This window comes from Danio rerio, chromosome 16 (assembly GCF_052040795.2).
Source record: "Danio rerio strain M-AB ecotype USA chromosome 16, GRCz13ab, whole genome shotgun sequence".
NCBI classification, from domain to species: domain Eukaryota; kingdom Metazoa; phylum Chordata; class Actinopteri; order Cypriniformes; family Danionidae; genus Danio; species Danio rerio.
In genome coordinates, this window is record NC_141036.1 from 9,681,636 (window position 1) to 9,703,248 (window position 21,613).

Here is a 21,613-nt window from a genome sequence, read left to right on the forward strand (position 1 = left end):
CGGTATCTGAAGGCATCAAATAAAATAAAAGGTTTGTAAAAAAAGGAGATTTGATTACAGTTAAGAGGTCACTAAAACAGATATTCTGGCATTCCTTCTATACCTAATTCTGTGTTGTGGACAATTAATGGTAACACTTTACAATGACAATACATGAATAATGATGTTTTAATATATAAGCTAAACATTAATTTATTAAGAATTAATAATGAGTATTGCATGTGCTTATCATGAAATAACTTTAACTACAACATGAGTCACATGAATTCATGTGTGAATATTGCTACTTTAATTACTTGTTAGTACATGCATGTTTGTTATTTAATATATTAATTACACTTTACTTTAGGGGCACATCATCATTAACCCATTCTTTTTTTTAAAGATTTATTTCTGGCCTTTTAATATTAGATGGCACATTATTTAGACAGGAAGCGAAGTGGGAGAGAGAGAGAGGGGGTAGGGAAATGTCGTTGAGCCGGGATTCGAACTCGCGACGCCCTGATGTGCTATTGCACCATATGTCGGCGCGCTAACCACTAGGCTATTGCGCCGACGTCATCATTAACCCATTCTTAACTGCTCATGAACTAATTATGCACGTCCACTAGTGCGTTTACACTGAATAACAATAGAAAAGTGTTCTGTCAACATCTACATGAACAGTTTAAACAAAGACGCTCATGAGAGCACACATATTGCAAATCCTCACAACGCAAAATAATTAAAAAATGCTGCATTTTCCCACAACTCAAACAAATTAATAAAATGTGCAGATCCAGATCCGGCACCTCTGAAATCTGATTTGGCACCTGATTTTATTGACCCCCCTCCTCAACCGCCCTCCTCCCACGTCTGCTGTTTACTTTCACTTTCTTCCATGATTCGCATAGTTTGTCCGGGTCACCCCTCCGCCATCCAACGCCCCTCCCCCCAAGCTCTCTCCACTTTCATGCTTGACACCTCTCCATCCTTGGGTAACATGCCGGATCCGTTACCCTGATCTGTTCCGGGACCTCGCAATTCACGAATTAAGCACTGTGCACATCGTCAAAAGAGTTAAGCTTTAAATGGGAAAATTATCCAAATTCTTTTTTTGAAATTTTAAAGTGAGATGCTAAGTGTCCAGTCAATTCAATGAAAACACGACTGTTTAAGGGGAGCTGTAAAATACAAAAAAAAAGTAGAGTGTTCCTTAATTGAACAAAGCTGTAACAGTAGAAAGAACTATTGGAGATTCATAACTGTTGACTTTGTTCTCTCTCACCAGACTTGTTTGTGTATGTGATGTGAAATGAAAAATCATGCATTTGGACCAAATCACATTGTGATTTTACCAATTATAATAATTATTTAACCCTTTCATGCATGAGTTTTATATACTCCAGCTGACCCTGCTGCATTATTTATTTATTTTATAATTTATTTATTATTTTTTGGGGTTTATCACATGATCCACCAGCTTCAATTATCTATTTTGTTTCTTTTTTGCCCTTTTCTGCAGATATTGACAAATGTTCTATTTATATTTTGAAGTTCCTGATACTCCAATACCCAAATATGTGATAGAATATATAGTTTGTCTTTTGAACAGCTTTATAAGCATTGTATCATTTGTTATATGACAGGTAATGGGCTTTGTCATTGTTGCTAAGGGATACAGCTGTGATCAGAAGTTAACAAAAAGTATTTAATTTTTTGATTAAATTACACATTAATTGTATTTTGTTGGCATCTACCCCTACCTCAACTCTAAACACAACTCTCATGGTAAAGTAAAAATATTTGTTGTACAGTGTCACAAAAATGATGCTATATTCACGTGAATATCCTCAGTTGTATTCTATCTAGACTTCACCTTCTCCTGCAGCCTGGTGATTCGGCTGAGGATACTTCTCGTTAACTTCGGATCTCAGCTGTATTCCTTCTAGCAACAACCGCAAGAGAGATCCAACCTTCTAGATTTACATCATGTTTATTCACAATTTTCTTCTCAAAATACATGAAGGTAAGCAACTGTTTATCTGGGAGAGGAATAGAGAAAATATTCTAGTAACATAAACCATGTGTATCTTACGTGAACAAAGCACAAGTTCAGTTATATTGAAAAATAACTATTATTGCCGTCTCCTTAGAGATCCACTTGTATTTTACAAATCTTAAATGCTATGTTTTGCCTGTAGTTATGTGTATTTGTATGTGTGGAACCCAAAATAAATGTAATTTGTTTGAAGGCAAAGATAAATTTGGATTTATGACAAGCACTGTCTACCTTTCTGTGCTTCAGCACATGCCGTCAGATTTGAATTTTCTCTGGATGTTCTAATTACACCGGTGGGATCATATGATTCAAGGACCAGCCAAGGCTGATCACACCGGTGTGATGTTACGTATGAAAGGGTCATTATTTTATCAGCACACCCAGACAAACAAGAACATGTAGCTTTTTAAAAGTATTTTTTAATAGTATTGTAATTTGAGTAATTTCTCAATAATTTCTCAAACGTACTCAGACACGCACAAAAACACAAGCAAAAAGCAATGATCTCAACAGACAAAACAAACTTCAGCAGTTGGCTCACAGGGTAAAGCTCACAGCTCTTGGCACACATATAGCAAGGCAGACGGAACACTGACCTGCCATACCAGGGGCTCCACATGACTGACTGTAGAGGAGAGGCAGACACTGAGGACAACAGTATGAGAGGATGCAGTGAGCACGCTGGCTATGATGGCATCCCTCATGGAAAAGGGAAGCATGGTGTATACCACAAAGATGATGAACAAGAAGAAAGACACCTGGAATCAGAGCAAGCAGAAGATGGAGGAGTAAAACATTCTTTGCGCTGTAATTGATCAATCACATGTTAATTGTCTGACAAAAAATGTCCTGTCGTTCTGATCAGAACAGCTTAGTGCCACTGGTTCTTTTCTGTTTTGTTAGTATTTTATTTTGAATGGACTTTTACTCTCCAGTTTCCTTTGTTGTAGTTTCCCACCGGCCAGTTTGTCATGACAATACATTAATCATCACAAAATTGATGGCATTTGAACATTTCACTTAATCTTTCTTGCCTATTAAAGTTCCTTTGTCCTTTTTGTTACTTTTGTGCTTCTTGTGACTTTATTCTTAATATTTATTTAGATTTTTACAATTATTAAATATGTAGCAGGATTTTTGATATAATCACTAGCACCAAAAAATAACCACACAAAAGATATTTTGAGCTAGCTTTCTACAAAAACTCATAAATGTTTCATTTAATGCCTAATTTGTATTAATTTGTATGTTCTCATCTGTACTGTTTTATGATTTGCTCATCTCTCAATTAGTGGTAGGTTTGGGTTGGGCTGGGGGTTGTGAACTTACTGGATCATCTATTTCATTTTTAAAAGGACTGTTTGTGTAACTCTCTTAGTGCCAGTAAACATTTTTTAATATCTTTTCTTTCTTTTTGTAAACATAATAGTGCTTGATTGGTTCAAATTTGACCTACATAATTGTCACAGTCACCATCAATCCAGCCTGTGCAGATCGCTGGTATGTATACACAGATCACTAACGGACTGCAAATCCGCCATTTGAAGAACAAGATCCAGTCATGCACCACACACATACACTGTCACACACTCACCTCTGAAGCTGCTCATGGACTGATTATTGGACTATTTATACAGCACACAAACACACAGAAGTTCCTGAGTCTTGTTATACTGATTGTGAACATTACGACACATTTTCCTTGCCTTGTCTTGCCGTGTTTGTGAACCTCGTCTTGTTTCTTTTTTTACCTTGCCTGCCTGTACTGACCATTTTCCTGTTATTTGACTACGACTTTGGATTTCCTGTGTACATCTGTTTTCCCCTGTGTTGACCGTTGCTTGCCTGATCATTCTGTTTAATAAACTTCATTTGGATCCGCACCTCCCTTGTCAGCGTCCACTTCATGTTACAGTAATATAATGCAATACATTTTTACAATTACATTAACTTAGAGCTAAAAACTAGGGTTAGAAAATAACCACAAATTTAAGCACACACAAATGTGTTGTGAGGTGTATAAACATAACGACTTCAGAAAATGTATGTATGTTAATACAGGGAAATATCTGTATGCACTTTTGTTAAGCATCTTTTAAAGCTACTTCGGAGTTATATTTAGGCTTTTAGAGGAAAGACAAACAAACAATAAATGAATAAACAAAGTACACAGAGTAAATTAAACATAGACGAGTTTATAACTGCAGATACAAATGCTCTTGACTTTATAATGTGTTTAATAATTGTACTTTCATACTTTGTTAATGATTATTTTTCATTACTTATTTAAGTAATGCATTATTTACAAACTATTTATTTAAGAATAGTTGGTGTTATTTTATTTTATCATTCAGGATGTATAAGTAAATGATTAATTAACTATTCAAATTAACATTCATGTATCTTATTATTCAGGCATATGCTAATGATTAATTTGTATGGTAATAAATGCTTTATTAAGTCAACTTTATCTAGTTTTCACTATTTATGCTTAATATATCCTTTATAAATTATCATTAATAGCTCAGGTATTTTTTAAACAAAGAAAAAAAGAAAATAAATGACTTTATAAATCTCTATTCATTTGAAGATACACAAATGAAACTGTATCAAATGAAAAATAAATCTTTGCAATCTTATCTAAAATATAATTATATATAGTTATATAATAAATACATTAATATAATTTTATAATAAAATATAATTATGGTTTATTATTTAAAAATAAAATATAGTTAAATTAGTATATTGTTGTTGTTTTATCCAATTTAATTGTATTTATTTGTAATTGTATTTTTAATTTTGCTGTTATTCAAAACTGTTTAAAATTTACAGTAATTTTATTTTTAGATAAAATTGCAAACATTTAATGCCTTTAATTGTCATTTATAAGGGAATGGCATTGCATAAATAGTCCTAATAAAACATTTATCAACATACATAGTATTACAGTATACCTGAATAATAAAGCATATAACTGTTGATTTGAATAATTTATTAATTGTTTACTAACTCATTCTGAATGATTCTAAATGCTACCAACTACTCTTACATATAAATGATTTGTAAATTATGCAATACTGAATTTAGTAATTAGTAAATAATAAAGTATAAAATACAATCATTAAGCACATTTTAAATGTATTTATAAGTCAAGAATACAGCATTTGTAGCTGGATATATAAACTGCTTCCTAACGTCTATTAATCTAGAGTTAATGCTTATCAGATGATGAATTAGCTATTTGCTAATGTTTAACAGATTTTTCATAATGCGTATAGTTCCAAAATTTCCATTTTAGACCATCACTGACAACAAGTAGCATTGGTAGATACTCTCCTAAGACCCTCCTTTTTCAGTGATGTATGAGAGCAATGTTTATTTGGGGTGATGTAAATCTTGCACCATATTCAAAGCATCACAGGCAAGGGATGCAAGCTATTGCTGTATATATGTTAGATCTCTCTGAGTTCGTTCGTAATTATCACCTCTCGCTGCATGTCTTTTTTTTTTTTTCTTTTTTACTTTTTAAAAGAAATCGCTGAGGTAAGACATAAACAAATGCATATTGTAGATACAGTTGTCATTGTGCTTCCTGAGGAGATCAGTCTGATTTGTTATTGGACATGGCACTGGTTAATAATATCCATGCAATGTTAGATATTCTCCCTGTCTCACTGGGATGTTTTCTTCTTGCAGATGGAAGATTTAAATCTTAAAACACATGCAGAGATGCTATCTTTACATCAGAGTGCTTTAGATTTTTCCAATGGAACCAAAAACTACTTTACGCTTTGTACTGACCAACCGACAGTTCCTATCATCTGGTCAGGTCTTTCTATATTTTGTTTTCTTCTGGGTGTCTTCGCCAGCATCACTGTACTTCGGAAACTTTGTCAAATTCATAGACAAAACATCTCTACTAATGACTTCTTTGTTTTCAATTTGACCATCATTGATCTTATTTTCCTTATATGTTTGCCATTCGGTGTCTACAACTACATGCTTTTGCACAGTACAAAATTAGAATATTTTTCTAATTTCACATATTCATTAGCGATATGTGGCAGACCTCTCTTCATGGCTTGTGTCTGTGGAGATTATTATTTTGCTGTGGTTCATCCCATCATGTACATAAACAGCAAGAAAACTGTCATTATGAGGAAGGCAATCGCAGTGACAATCTGGCTGTTAATCATTTGGTTTGGATTTCTACTAGTTATATATCCTTGGATATTTACAACAACTTTTACATCTACCCCTCTGTTTATTTCCCTGCCTGTGATTGGTTTTTGTGACATTTCAATTTTACAAGCTTTGAGAAAGCCTGATCCTACAGGGAAATTGACTTTGCATCCCCAAAAGAAAAGAGCCCTACGTACCATCATTAACAGTTTTGTCCTGACTTTCACTGCTTACCTGCCGCCAGTGCTTATCTTCTCATTTGGCCACAATTTCTCTTTGAGATTTGATGTGTACTACTGTGTTTTTATTTTCTTTGCAATTTGTTCTGCTGTCTCGGGAGGTGTCAGTATGCCAGTTCTATATCTGCACAGCATTGGTCAGCTCAACGTCCTTAATATTGTCAAAAAAATAAAAACAAGGAGATGAAAAGGAATAGAAGTTGACCTATTTATATTTACAGACTTACAATAATAAATATAGCAATTACTTAAAGTTTATATCTATTAAGTGTACATACATTTGTATATAAATTAGAATTCTCTGAAAGAAAAAAAACAATATGGCAAATCTGAATGACTTTGTAATGTATCATCTAAATAAAGTTTTTATTATTAGCATATTTCTTATTAAGCATTCATTATAATTTTGTTTGTAGCACCCACACTCAAACAAACAAAACAATTTTGCAGTAGATTTTTTGAAACTGCTTTTAATCAATATTCATTAGGAATGAATTGTGTGGCAACAGTGTGTAAATACAACAATTAATTAATTATATATATATATATATATATATATATATATATATATATATATATATATATATATATATATATATATATATATATATTATATATATATATATATATATATATATATATATATATATATATATATATATATATATATATATATATATATATAATCACACTTTATAAAAAACCCTCTGTAGAAACACTTTGATTGACATTCTTTAAAAAACATTCATTTGAATTGGGTAAATTGACAGTGGATGGGTTACACAAAACCAAAACATGCAGAGGAAAAAAAAATATTTGCATGCAAAAAAACTTTAAAAACATTTATGGACTGCTTTGACATTTGTTTTAATAGGCTATTAACTCCATATTCAAAACATTAGACCAAATTTGACATGACTATGTACACTACCTGACCATAGTCTTGTCATCTATCCAAGTTTTAGTAATAACAAATAATAACTTGACTTCTAGTTGATCATATAGATCAGAAGTAGTTTATATGAAAGTCAAAAGCTTTTAGATTATGCTCGTTTTACCAAAATAAAATCGCATTATGTCTTAACTTTTAATTATTTAATCAAGACAGACAGGTTAGACTTTGCTGAGACAAAAGTCTTGTCATTTAACAAAAATAATGTACAGTATTAAATATAAAGTCATGGTGCAATGTAAAAATAATTAATACTGTGTATGACTCCGATGAGCCAAGCGGACTGAATTCATATATTTTGGCAATAAATAAAAAAATTAATATTAATAAGTTAATTATTTTACCTCAAACATGCTCAATAATGTTCATGTCTGGTGACTTAGCAGGCCAATCCTGCAGCATCTTGACCTTCTTTGCTTATAGGAACTTTGATGTTTAGGCTGAAGTATGAGAAGAAGTGCTATCCTGCTGAAGAGTTTGCCCTCTCCTGTGGTTTGGAGTTTAATAGGTAGAAAGAACGTCTCAATGCCTCAGCCTGTTGATGTTGCCATCCACTTTGCAGATCTCTCATACAACCCCATACTGAATGTAACCCCAAACCATGATTTTTCCTCCATCCTTCTTGCAAGCTGTAGGCCTTGGCAAATGCAACACATTTTTTCTGTGTAATGCTGAATTCTGAGCACTAATTTGGCCATTGAGACCACTGTGTGACAGAATTCAACAAACTGTTCTTGTAGATACAGGGGTTTCTAGAGACCAGGGGCCTCATGCATCATTGCTGCGTACGCACAAAAACATTTGCGTACGCCAGACTTCACGCTCACGTTTGGATGTACTAGTGATGAAATGAACGTGTGTGTGCGTTGGTCTGCGCCAACTTCATGTCTGACGTACATGCATTTCTTGTGTGTGTGTGTTTGTTTTATTTCCATTGGCGACTACTAGAGGCAGTTGTGTTAAATTGCACACTACAAAGTATCTTTGAGCCGTGAAATGGCAGCTGTATGGGACGAGATCATCCACATGTCTAGCAGGTATATAAGGTTTCCATACCATGTAGTTAACAAGCCAAACATAAAAGCGCAATCTTATGAAGAGGCAGGGAGGGGTTTCACCTTAAGTCAGATGTAAGAGAATATGCGTTGGATTCCACGTAGGCAGTGTTTCATACATAAGAATTTTTTACTGCATACGCACATTTACAACTTTGTGGGTACGCAATATTTTAGTATGAATTCAACGCAAGTTTTCGTACATGAGGCCCCAGTTGTTATGTTCAGTAACGCTCTGCTGCAGTCGAAAAAGACAATCCAGGCTCATTCTGAAAACGTACCTCTATATACAGTACATTTCTGGAGACCGTCAAATACACCCCTGGAGCTGAAAAAAATTAATAAATACACCCCATGAGCTACGTTCTTTGCAGTTTTTGTTTTTGTGAATCCTCAAGAGGCCGCTGTATGCTTTTTGAGATCTCAGATTATTCTTGCAAGTGCCATTCGCGTCTGCTGTTCTCTCGTAAATTTACCAAAGGCCGCTGTCGACTGACTGTTTGACTGACTGACTCATTGACTGACCCACCCTCTTCCTTCCCCAAACCCAACCAATAGTATTTTAAAATGCACCAATTGAACCGGAGTTCACCAGTTTCTTTGAATCTTTTTATTATCCTCTCCACTTAACGTTTAGATACATTATAGATGTCTGCAACCTCAGCAGGAAACATGGTCTTCAGGCTCTTGATGATCAGCACTTTGGTATGTGGTTGAATCTTTGGCACGTGGCAGTTCAGAATACATTTCAAATGAAGGGAGGGTGTGCTGGGGCTCTTCTTTTACACACCTGGGAATGTGTTAATTAAAGTATTTGTCCCAGGTGATTTTTAATTTGCAATTGGGTGAATCCTTTAAAGATGTGACCAGTCTTTTATCTTAGCAAAGTCTGACCTGTCTGTCCTAATAAAATAATTAAAAGTCAAGACATGATACGATTTTATTTTGGTAAACTGAGCATAATCTAGAGTCCTTTGACTTTCATATAAGTCACTTCTGATTCCAAATGATCAACTAGAAGTCAAGTTATTAACTGGATAGGCAACAAGATTTTTGTCAGGTAGTGTACACTCCTATAATTACTTATCCTTCACATAATCCAACTTTGTTGCTTTTCAGGATCTTGTTACAAGTTATTATGGACTTCCTTAAGGTAAAATAAAAATTGTAAATGATTATGAGAATTTCTGTAAATGTATTCTTTATGGATAAAAAATAAATAGATAATTTTTTTCAAACGTTTTTTTTTTCTGAATTATAACACTGGAATTAGTCCAAATTCAATTAAATAACTTAGTAGTCTTTAATCTGTAAATGCATGCTGACTAAAGCTGTAGGTTACTAAAATAGATTAAATGTCAATGAAGTGCAATGCAGTTATTTTCTCCATTCCGCTTCCGAATGTCCTATAGTACAATGCTGGCAGAGACATTCTCATCCACCTAGAATTCATCACATGTTTCAAATGTCTCTTTGGACCATTTTTTAGGAAAACTGCTGTCTGCTTACCCCTGCATTTTCCAGCCATCGTCACAGAACTACTATAGGGGAAAACATCTGTAGTGACTTATTTGTGTTTAATCTGTCATTTATTGATCTTGCTTACCTAAGCAACCTTCCGTTCAGTATCTTTAATTACATGGTTTGGCATGACATAGAATTTGTTACAACGTATCTGGCAGATGTCTCTTTACGGCCTGTGTCTGTGGAGATTTTTATTTGCTGTGGTTCATCCCATTATCTACATGAATAACAAGAGGAATACTGTGATTAGGAAGGTAATCTCTATGATAGAGGCCTGCTTTGGTGGGGGAGTGAATAACCAGAACTCTCTTCCACCCTCCAAGAAGCTGAGGTGAATCCCTTGAACAAGGTGACAAACCCCCAACTGCTCCCTGGACTGCCCAATGCTCTAGGTTTGTGTTCACATTGTGTGTGTGAGTCACTTTGGATAAAAGCATCTGCTAAATATATCTCCAAGATGACAGTCTGGTTGTTTATATTTGTTTTTGGATCACTTGCGTCCTCAAATCTTTGGATCTATATAAGTAATAAATAGTTAAATAGATCAGTTTGAATGGTTTAAATAGGTAAATAGATAGCTCTGTTTTTTTCCCTGCCTGACATTGGTATTGGTATACCATTTGTTTTTGTGATTTTTTTCACGTTCTGAGGCACACAATTTCTTTTGGAAAAAGTAGTGCACATCCACAGAAAATGATGTTCTTGCATGCCATCATCATCTTTGGTAATAAATTCATATTGTAACTTTTTTGTAATTATTTTTGTCTGCCTGAGTGATGAAACAAAGTCAAAACAGGCTCATTCTGAAAATGTCGTCCTGTGGACGTTTCTGGAGACCGCGAAGTATGTAGCCGAAGGTATTTATGGCTGCTTTTCATTTATTTGAACGAACGCTACTATGCGGTATGATGTCTTTCCTTTTCGCGCTTACCAGCTGACCGCTTACCTCCATATGGAGGTCTTTTCCACTGCAACCAGTTTGTCCCGTTAGCTCGTCGTGTATGTCGGTGGACTTGAAACACAGATAGGAGTTGACCACAACGATGGGGTTCAAGTCTGGGGAAGAGCGGTTCCAGAAATCAGATAAGACAAAAACAAAATGCAAAAAATAAAATAAACGAGTGAACAAAAGGGTAAAAAAATCAGACAATGGCTTTTGTTTTTCTGGACGGCTTTTGTAAACCGTTTGTTTGGTTTAGGAAAGTAAGTGGGTGGACGGCTCAATCAATAAAATTTGTTGGGTTTAGGGAAGGAGGAGGGTGGGTCAGTCGACTGGATTGGTCGGTCGACCAGTCAATCATTCAGTCAGACAGACAGTCGGTAAACAGCAGCATCTAGTAGGTTTACGCAAGAACAGCCGGTGCGATGGCACTTGCGAAAGAAATTTGAGATATAAAAAAGCACACACAGCGTCCTCTCGCAGATTCGCGAAAACAAAAACTGCAAAAATACGTACCTCCCAGGACTTATTTCGCGGTCTCCAGAAACGTCCACGGGATCACATTTTTAAAATGAGCCTGGGTTGAACAAAGTTGTAGTCTTTGTTTAGTCTTTGTTGCAGTGTATTTTACACTTTCAGGGTGTCATGCAGCAGAAAAATTCTGTTAAAAGAAACATACCATATGTTGGACGAATTATTATTAATAGGATGTATGTATGAATGCAGATGGCAACAACAATTAATCTAAATAGCTATGTACTTACCCAATATAAAGCTTAAATTTACATTAGACATGATGACTGTTAAACTATGATTATTCTTTAGACTATATAACCGTACAACCAAAATCTATAATCGTTCATCCATAATTGTTATGCAGTTCAACACATAACATATGATTGTGTCTGAATGTAGAAGAGCCTACTTTTGTTGTGCTCTGAAATACATTAGAATGTTTTTAAAAAAAATTTTAAAAGCCTATTGTAAAATGCAGTGATGTTATGTAATTTCAAAATATTTTATGTAATATTCTACATTTTATGTAGAAAAAGCCAATGTGGGTGTCTTAAGGAAAAATACAGCATATGGGCTCTTATATGCTGTTGTGTCATCACTCATATAGCATGAACCGGCCCCCATAACAAACTAATTGAATAGCCCTGCTATTGGGCCTAACAGGGCAAGCTTATGTGAGACCCAAATCTAAAACAGTGCTTATGGATGTGGAAATTTCTGTAGGTGAAAAATACAGACATAGTATCACAGACAGCATGTGTTCAATGAATTAACACTTAATCAACAGTCGAAAAGTTGCCTCTTCAATGATAGAAACAGATTCAAGAAAACAGAGGCAGTAATGAAGCTAATTAGATACTTAGTGATTGATTGAGTGCAATTGGGAATAGATGATGCTGTTAACAAGAAGAATCAATGAAAACACACAAAACAACAACTGATTTCAGTTTGACTAAAGCTGCAGTCACACCCTCCAGGACATCTACACCAGGCGGTGCATGAGGAAGGCCAAGAGAATTATCAGCGACTCCAGCCACCCAAGCCATAGACTTTTCTCTCTGCTACCCTCAGGCAGACGGTTCCGGTCATTTTGGGACATTTAATAAAGCATTTTTGGACAACCTCAATGGCCGATGTGTAGAATAAAACTGAACTATGTCTGAAATTGTATTCAGGTGCTAGACCATGCAAGGCTTTAATAACATACAGTAAAACCTTAAACTGATTAGCTGTCAGCATTTGCTATGAGGCTAGACTGAGAAACAATAATCTGTTTCTTGGTTCCAGTCAACAATCTGGTGCTACATTTTGTAATAATTGAAGAGAATTCAACAGAACAGCAGTGTGACAATGGCGGTGGTGACGACATGGAGACAGATGGGATCCAAATGCAAGAAGTTTAATAGTTAATAGCAAACAAATCTAAAACACCAGGCTAAATCATAGTCAAAAAGCAGGCAGGTTCAATGTAACAAACAGAGTATCCACCAAGGCAAACAAGGCAAAAACCAAAATCTTTCAAAATCAGTAGTCAAAAATAACAGGCTCAAAGGTCATAACACAAGGCAGATCAAACAGTGAGAATACGCTTGGTAAGGCAGCAGATTCTGGCAATACTTCGCACTGTGTTTGTGTTTGGTGTGGCCAGGTTAATATGGCCACCAAACAGGAAGTAACCAACGAAGAACTGACAGTCAGAATTCCGGTGACGGCTCCTTCTGCAGGTTGGATGAGTGGTTGTCAGTTCTGTTTGTTACAAGCAGGAAAATCAATAAAAGATGAATTATGTTCCTCTACAGCTGGGATCATTAAAGAAGTCTCACAATAGGGTAATAACAACAGCAATCCAGAATTAATACAAATCATCTTTTTTTTCCTTTGTTTGAACCAGTGGAATGCCTCATGAATCTACGAGCAGTTTTTAAAGTACATCTCAGAGTTAATTGTTTTATTATAGTAATGCTCCAATATTTTAAATCAAGGGCCAATCCCAATTCTATTTTTGTACCCCTTACCCCTTCCGAGTTAAAACCGAGTGTGAAGGGGAAGGGCTTCAAAATTGACCCCTAAGAAATGGGACACTACTACAACATCTACACGCATCATCAGATGTCATCGTGATCTCTTGCTTCATATGAGATCAGACAATTGCGACAGCTGTAGTTATTTTGGTTGCTTTATTTTTTGGTATATATCTTCAAGAAATCACTGAAGGCTTTCATATGTTCTCATAACAATCTAATGTGGCAATAAGATCGTATCTATACTGTGAGTTTACACAGTGGCCATATTCATCTATGTAAACACCAAAAACACAATTAACATTAGAGTGGACACTGTAAAAGGCCCATTCCCAGCCACTAGACTTTTCTGACAGGGTATTCAAGTGTCATCGAGAGTCAGAATGTTGTGGGACTGCTGTACAGGAGGTTATATTAGAGATTATACATAGCAAAATTTAGCGTTTTTTATCCACGCACTTGAATAGTTTTTTAATATGGCTAAAGAGCATTTTATTTCACTCTGCCATTAAATTATGCCACTGTTGTCACAAAATATATGAACATATGAAATAGTCATGACTCTACAGTCATCATCTATATTTTTGTCCGTTTTTTTTATTTTATTTTTTTTAGTTTCGCCCTTTTTTGTTTTCAAAACTTACAATGTAAGATAAACATGCCTGCACTGACAACTAGAATTAAAGGGAAGTATATATCTATTGGGTGGGCAAATATTGTAGTTTAATGTCATGAATCAATATTTTAATATAATTATGCTATTTAAATTACTACAATAGACTACACATTAAGCAATAATATTTTGCCACAGTAAATGTATGATGCAATAACAAATTTGAGCACACAGCCTTAACTAATTAATTATTCATTTGCTTAGTTCTATCATTTATAATTTGAATAAGAGAACAACACCAAGAAACTGCAGGTAATCAAAAAATGCTAATTAGTAGGGATGTAACGGTATCAGAATTTCACGGTACGGTAATACCTCGGTATGAATGTCACGGTACGGTATTTATTGAATCATTTACAGGAAAAAAAAAAACTTTTGAAAATACTCCCAAAAAAGTGCCAAAAGTGTCAATGACATACAAATTAGCCATCTATCTGTTAGCTTTGAAACAGGAACTTCAATTTTAATAACAAAAAATTATTAAACCATGTAAAAAAATAAAGTTTCAATTTAGTATTGTTAAAAACTCATCACATTTAACATTTAATCACTCACTTAGATAGAGATGGGTTTAAAGGAAAATTATCATATAACTATAATCTGGTAAAAGCTGGTATCTCTGAGTATTTACAATGTCCCCTGCAACAGAAAAAACCCCTCTCATTTGGGACTGAGGATTCTGGGACAAGAGAGATATGACTTGGCCCATGTTGACAGCAGTGGGGTAACGTTGTGCATTGTCTTTCCCCCACTTGAGAAGACAAACCATGAGTGAGATAGAGATCTCTTTGCGGTACAAGTCAATGTCTGCATCAATCTGAACAGTGTGCTGTGTTTCTGCAGTCCCCATGACTGTTATTAGTCGTATTCCCCAACTTGCAGGCACGTGCACACATAGGGCTCAACCTGTGCAGTGCACATGCCCTTTTTAGTCTTGGATAGAAAATGCCCTTCCAAAACGATCAAAAGTGCCCCCGCGACGCGACACAACCTCCGTCCAGTCCAGCCCTTCAGTAGGCGCGCGATAACACCTCTCTTGAGTATGCGCGCTCAACCCCCCCTCGGCGCTTTACAATACGCGCGCCACAACACAGCTGATCAGAACGCGCGCGACAGCACCGCTATTCAGCACGCGCGCGGCGACAACACCCGCTTTAGGTTCAATCATTTCCATCTTTTTTTCATCTCCGCTACTAACAGCACACTCCATTTCCGCATTACTGGATCTGTAGCGACAACAGACCGCAAAGGATTATGGCCACGCCGGGGCTGATGGGAAATGAAGTTCCAGCTACCTCCCGTTCGCTTCATTCGCCTGAGCAAATTTTCTCTGAAGACCTATAGTTTTACCGAGTCATGCGACTTCGGTAATATCGAAAAAATTTAATATTGCGGTATGACGGTATTTACAATACCGTTACATCCCTACTAATTAGATATTATTATTATCACAATAGCGACCAATAAACGACAAAAATGGCAAAACAATTCAATTAAAATTTATTAATTAATTAATCCAAAGTTTGAACATTTATGGTTAGGGTATGTAATCTAAATATGAATGTGTGTTGTGTGACTATTTCAAGTCGCCTAGTTCTACAGATTGCTCAAACGCATTTTGGGTAAACATTCATCCCTGCTTCTCACAAACAGCATTCAGCATCACTTGACAAACGTTTTATTCTGTTTGCATTGTCCCTTCACCATGCACGTCACTCTTCTCAGCTGATCTGCACTGTCCAGTGGTACATCAACACGTAGTGCCACTATCCAGTGAATGAAAGACGTTGCCCAGTTACGTGCAATGTTAAAACACATGCGGCGTGAAAATGACTTGTCATGGTGAATATACAGGCATTATATAGTGGATAAATTTGACCCGCGTTGGCGCTTATAGGTACAGTATAAATGCCCAGTTTTTTGATCTGGCTTTAGCTAAATAGTTTTGAACACTAGGGGCTTATAAATCATACAATTTTAGGAAGTCAATGACTGGAAGGCTTTAATGTTTTATTAAAAAACTGGTATGTACATTTGAAATATACCCATGGGTAAAATTTACCTCGTGGCGGTTCTAGTGTTAAAACATGATAGTAAAACACGACCGCAGTTATGAATATATTAAAAACGTGCTTGTTTATTGTAAAAATTCATAATAATGACAAAAATACTCATTTGTGGATCTCCTTACTTCCAGGTGCAGCTATCCTGCTGTTGTGGCTGGTGTATTCTGGGAAATTTTTCTGAAAAATCTCTGTTTGAAGGGGTATCTACCCCTTCCCTTTAGCCCTACGCTAGAGAACTGGGATACCCATACTAATTCACGGAACACGTAAAGCGAGGGGTTGGGGTTAGGGAAAGGGCTAAGGGGTAGAATTGGGATTGGGCCCAAGTATGACTTCAATGCATGGATGTTCATTCATTAGTTCATTCTTATCTTCAACAAAAATAAACACCTTATGGCTGTACCAAAGAATGATGCTAGCAACAACACTGGCATTCCAAGAAATGCATAAACTCAAATGTAGCAATGTTAGCCTCAGCATATAATGGTTCCATTTATCATCTGTACGACTGCCTTTTTCCTTTACAATTATCTCCAGATGCAATCTGCTTCTCTACCAAAATCTCATAAACCTCACTCAGAGATAACACGATTGACCATTAACAGAGTCAAACCTTGTTGGCTCAGCCAAGCTCAACACATTAACTATGCTACAGTATGACACCCCCTGCTAAGAAAGCTTTCCCTCTCTACCGCAAACAGTCCTATAATTGGGTAAAAGTAGGACATTAAAAAATCAAAATCTGTTCCCAGGATGATTGACTCTCCATTGGCAATTATCTATTTATCACTGAACTATACCAATGTACTGAACTCAGTGGAAACTCCCAAGCTAATCTCTGTACGAGCTGGAAGTTAAATAAAAACACAATTTGTTCCTGTGCTTAATTGGGATCTTCAGAGCAGCTTTGGTCACCTGCCAAATCTATTGGTTTATAATTACAGAATATTGTTCAGGAAACAGCTTGCTTCCTACAAAATCAGATAAATAATGAAGCAGATGTCAACAGACAAAGTGTCAGGAGAAAATACAAGAGCTTGACTGTTGGAAAGCACAACAGCCTAGCTTAACCACACGTGACCAGTAAAATTGACCCTAGAATGTTTCCTAGTTAACACTATGATGAACACAGTTAGATCTCCTCTATCTTAAAGGAAAAAACAGTGCATAATGACAATATAAGAGTAGGGTAATGATCTATATACAAAAGTTGAACAATATATTTTATACTTATAGGATTTTAGTGTGTACGTGTATGTTGTAATAAGACTGGACAAATCTTTAAGGTCAATGCAAGACTACTGCCTTACACATAATATCTTCTGATCTTTCTGTCCGTGATTTTAGTGCTCCACATAAAACTAAGTAAATATTGATTTTTTTTCCCATTCAGGCTGTTGTCAGTAAAATCTACGTATAAGACTGGGTCAGACTCATAATCGGGTGTGTCAGTAAAACGGCCATGGTTTTCCAACATGTTGAAAACATATTGTCACTCACTTCACTAAAGATATGAAGAAATATGTTTTATTCCTTATGATTATGCTAATAGTGTATGATGAAGCTGCTGTCAGATCCTGTACATTTTCAGCTTAATCTTAAAGTTTATTTGTGTATCTCTGTTACACTGTGCTTCTTAAAAAAAGAAATACATTAAAGGGCACTTATGGTGAAAAATCTACTTTTCAAGCTATTTTTACAGACATATGTGTAGATATAGTGTATATACTGTCATATTGGCATGAAATAAACACAGCCAGTCCTTTTTTTTTTCAATTTAACAACATAAAAACGGTGGACCAATTGGAGCGTTTTCAGACCGACAACTTGACGTAGGCGTGCGGTCCCCCCGCCCACCGAATTGATTGACAGCTACGCATATTAACATGTCCTGGTAGTCACTTGTATAATCATGTCAACAAGACCAGACGTGCACAAAGCAACCAGGAATTAAAGGCCTGTTCAGTTCGCTAGGATCATCAGTCATCATCAAATGTAAGTTTTACAAGTTTAAAATGTTTTAATGTTCAGTGCACGTGTGTAATGAAGTACATTTATTTACTTCAGCTTTACTTCATCAGCACAGTCGCGTGTCAGAACAATTATAAAGGAAGACGCTCCAATCCCGGTTTATGGACATTAAATCAGGTTTATTTTGTACATTAACATAACAGATTCACACTGTAGGGGATCAACCTACTTTAAAAGAGGGATCAGGGATTCATTAGCTAATTTCAAGGAATTGGATCTTGAAGATTTGACTTAATTGAGTGAGACTGAATCAGATTAAAAGCTTCACACTTTATCTACCATTTGTCCAGCAAATAGAAGACATCATATTTTACCAATCTTCTTATTTCCGTGGCCAACGATATTAACATGACACAGTATTGGGTAAATTTTGGCAAGGTAACAAAATCTACAGCTAAAGGCGTTGATTTAGAAGCACATAAACACAAACACAGTTCTTACCAAAATGAAACACAGCTGCACCTTCTGCAAACCTCCTAATTCCTGCAGCATGAGCACTTTGACTGGTTATGAGCATCAAAAATGGCTGATCTGGTCGGCGAAAAAATTTGACTGTCACTGCATATCATATGACGTAAAGGATAAAACTAAAGAAATCTCCACTGTGCTGAGCAAGAGCGCTTCTAATTGAATAGCGCAGCATCGATGATGCAAGCGTGCTTGGGCGCGAATACAATGTGAGTGCAGGCTGTCAGGGGAGACGGGAGGTAGAACAAGCGTGCTTCGGCCCGGTTCAAGGCAACTGTACATAGTGTGAGTACGCCCTAAGTCTTCGTTGGTGCACTGCTGCATCTTTCCAGTGACCAAAAAACACAGAATAATTATTACCTTTTTTCTGCAGTTAAGGCATTGTTTCGTAGAGTCTGAGAAGTTACTGCATTTCTGACTAGATTAGTTACAGAAAGAATACCTTCATGATGAAATCTCTGCTCTCTGCTGCCATCTTGTTACTCTTAACTAGGTTAAGATACAACAAACACTCCTAAATAATTGAATAGCTGAGACCAATTCTTAACACTAAAGAACCTTTATAAATTGCACTTAATCTTAAGTCTAGAGATAAAAGTAAACTTAAGTCATTCTTAGAATTTTGACACACTTAAGAGTAAAATTCTACTCCGAGAAGATTTGTACATACGGCCCCAGAGAATGTGTCGCTTGATCAAGATTTCAGATTCGGACTGGTTTTGATCCTGCAATATGGCAGTGGGTTCCTTCAACACACACACTCATACACTACAGACAATTTAGTTCATTCAGTTTACCTGTACCACATGAGGAAACTGGAGCAGCCAGAGAAAACCCACGCCAACACAAAGAGAACATGCAAACTCCACACAGAAATGCCAACTGGTCCAGCCGGGACTTAAATCAGTGACCTTATTGCTGAGAGGTGACAATGCTAAGCACTGAGCCACCGTGTCACGCTAAGCGTTTGCCAAGAAAGCTTTTATTAATCAAGAACGAAAGTTGGAAGTTCGAAGATGATCATATACTGTTGTATTTCTGACTATAAACGATGCAGACCCGCGATTTAGCGTCATTTATTTCCATGAACCGCATTATTATAAATGTTATATAAATCATGTCATTACTTGGCATTTTTGGAATAAAAAAATTAGCAGTGTTTTCTAGCAGTCATGGTGTGCAGGGTTCCTTGTCTTTTTTTGTGTCCTGAGAGTGCAGTTCACAGACAGTAAGTACAGTCAATGTTATTAATTATGTGATGCAAATGAGAGAGTTAGAGAACATGATGAAGTTGGCAGCAGAACACAACAAGAATCACAGAAAAGGCATATATTCTGATATGGCAGAAAGTCTTTTGAAGTAGGGCAGCAGGTTTTAGTCATGCTTCCAACAGAACAGAACAAGCTGCTGGGTAAATAGAGGGGTCCATGCAAGGTCTCTAAAGGCAGATTTGTACTTTTGCCTGGGTCTCGAGTGTGAGCCTCCACTGCCTATGTACACACATCTGCGAGTCCTGCACTTGCTATTGTACTAGTATTTGCAAAAACAAAGAGTGACTTGGAGTTACTGTCAAGATGAAACGGTAGTAAAGAAGTTAGCGACTGGAGTTGCTAAATTAATTCAACTATACTGTATTTAAAATGAATACGTTGTGGATAGGTTTGCAGGACACTCATGAAAATGTTTGTTTTTAACACAGTTGTTTCTAACTTATGTTGTTTTATATATTCAAGTAACTGCATACTTAATGCAAAATCTTTTATACAATAAAAATTAAAATTTACTTTAAAAGCACTTGAGAGCCTGTGGACACAACATATGCATTGTTTTTGCTCAAAGCTTCAAAAAAAGCCTAAAGAACTTCGCATCAGGCAGTTAATATGGTTTTCTAAAGGTGTTGCTTATGCAAATTTTCCCAGCTCGACCAGACTGTTTTGGACATTTTGGACGGAGAGCTGCGTGCAAAGTTACAAACAAGTTGTGCGTTTCACCAGCCAAAATGATGTTGCGCACACCCAAAGCGAACACTGTAAGGGTGTTCAAATTGTGCACCCAAGTGAACTAGCAGACATGTCAAATATAAAACAGTGGTTCATTATCTGCAGATTTTTTTTTTTTGGCTCAATTGTTCCAAATTAAGCACAACTGTGCTACTTTCATAAATTGATTCATTTGAAATTTGACTGCAGCATGAGCCACATCAACTAGCTAGTTCCTGATTGGTTAACACAGCCCAAATGTTTAATAAATTTCAGATTTTTCAACTCAAGCGATTCACGCAAATCTTTTATTATCACATCAAATGCCTGAAACTTTCAATTAGCACTGCCAAAGGATGTCCATCGCAACTTTTGCATTGACATAACATGTAAATAACTTGCATTTAAAGGATGATTTATTCTATCGCCTCGCATAGAGAAAAAAGTTATAGCATTTCTTTTTTTTATAACAGAATGGAATGATTTGTTTGTGAAAGAGTAGATTATACACAAATTAATGTAAACCCTACAGTTTTGAATGAAGCCTTGCACATATCAGCCTTGTGCACTTGTGTTGTGGTGATGTTAATGATTCATTTGACCACTCATGCGTGATGCATCTCTGTTGTCAAAGCTGTCATTTGGTATTAATTTAACATTGTAGTTTTATCATTTATTGAATTATAACTGGTTAAAAATAGAATGAAACAAAAAAGAAACTTATCCCAAACTTATCTGTCATTATGTTTAATTTTGCGTCAGCTCTATTATTTGATTAGCTGATGTAATAGCCCATAACACGCTCTAATGTGTACATTTTTTTTACATTTCTTTTTTTATTTTGGGATAAGTAAAATACTGTAATCACATTAAATATTGACAAAACGATTTTCAGGTGCTCTGCATGTGTAGAAGAGTGCCAA

At 35.9% G+C, this 21,613-nt stretch overlaps 2 protein-coding genes and 1 long non-coding RNA gene across 4 annotated transcripts in view; 1 reads left to right on the forward strand and 2 right to left on the reverse strand.

The window, feature by feature from the left end:
* The window catches only part of adcy2a (adenylate cyclase 2a), a 107,734-nt gene that overhangs the window by 68,379 nt on the left and 17,742 nt on the right, over positions 1-21,613 (reverse strand). For both annotated transcript variants that reach the window (XR_015510922.1, XM_087286576.1), the window contains exon 3: positions 2,638-2,799. Coding sequence is in view for 1 of the 2 variants with exons in the window: in XM_087286576.1 (XP_087142702.1) it covers positions 2,638-2,799 (162 nt within the window). In the remaining variant the exon portion in view is untranslated. The remainder of the gene's footprint in view (positions 1-2,637; positions 2,800-21,613) is intronic.
* LOC147833271 (hydroxycarboxylic acid receptor 1-like) lies at positions 5,072-6,972 on the forward strand. Its single transcript, XM_087286657.1, has one exon. It carries the CDS (start codon positions 5,741-5,743, stop codon positions 6,650-6,652), a length of 912 nt encoding a protein of 303 aa, XP_087142783.1. The 5' UTR covers positions 5,072-5,740; the 3' UTR covers positions 6,653-6,972.
* LOC141378167 (uncharacterized) lies at positions 9,723-20,951 on the reverse strand. The gene is made up of 5 exons (XR_015511041.1): positions 18,918-20,951; positions 15,576-18,830; positions 13,210-14,412; positions 11,499-12,874; positions 9,723-10,825 (listed from the first exon to the last, which is right to left on the reverse strand). It is a non-coding gene; the product is annotated as an uncharacterized LOC141378167 (long non-coding RNA).

Bases quoted from the DNA above. Each gene is read 5' to 3' on its own strand.
- LOC147833271 (XM_087286657.1), top strand. From the start codon at position 5,741: ATGGAAGATTTAAATCTTAAAACACATGCAGAGATGCTATCTTTACAT.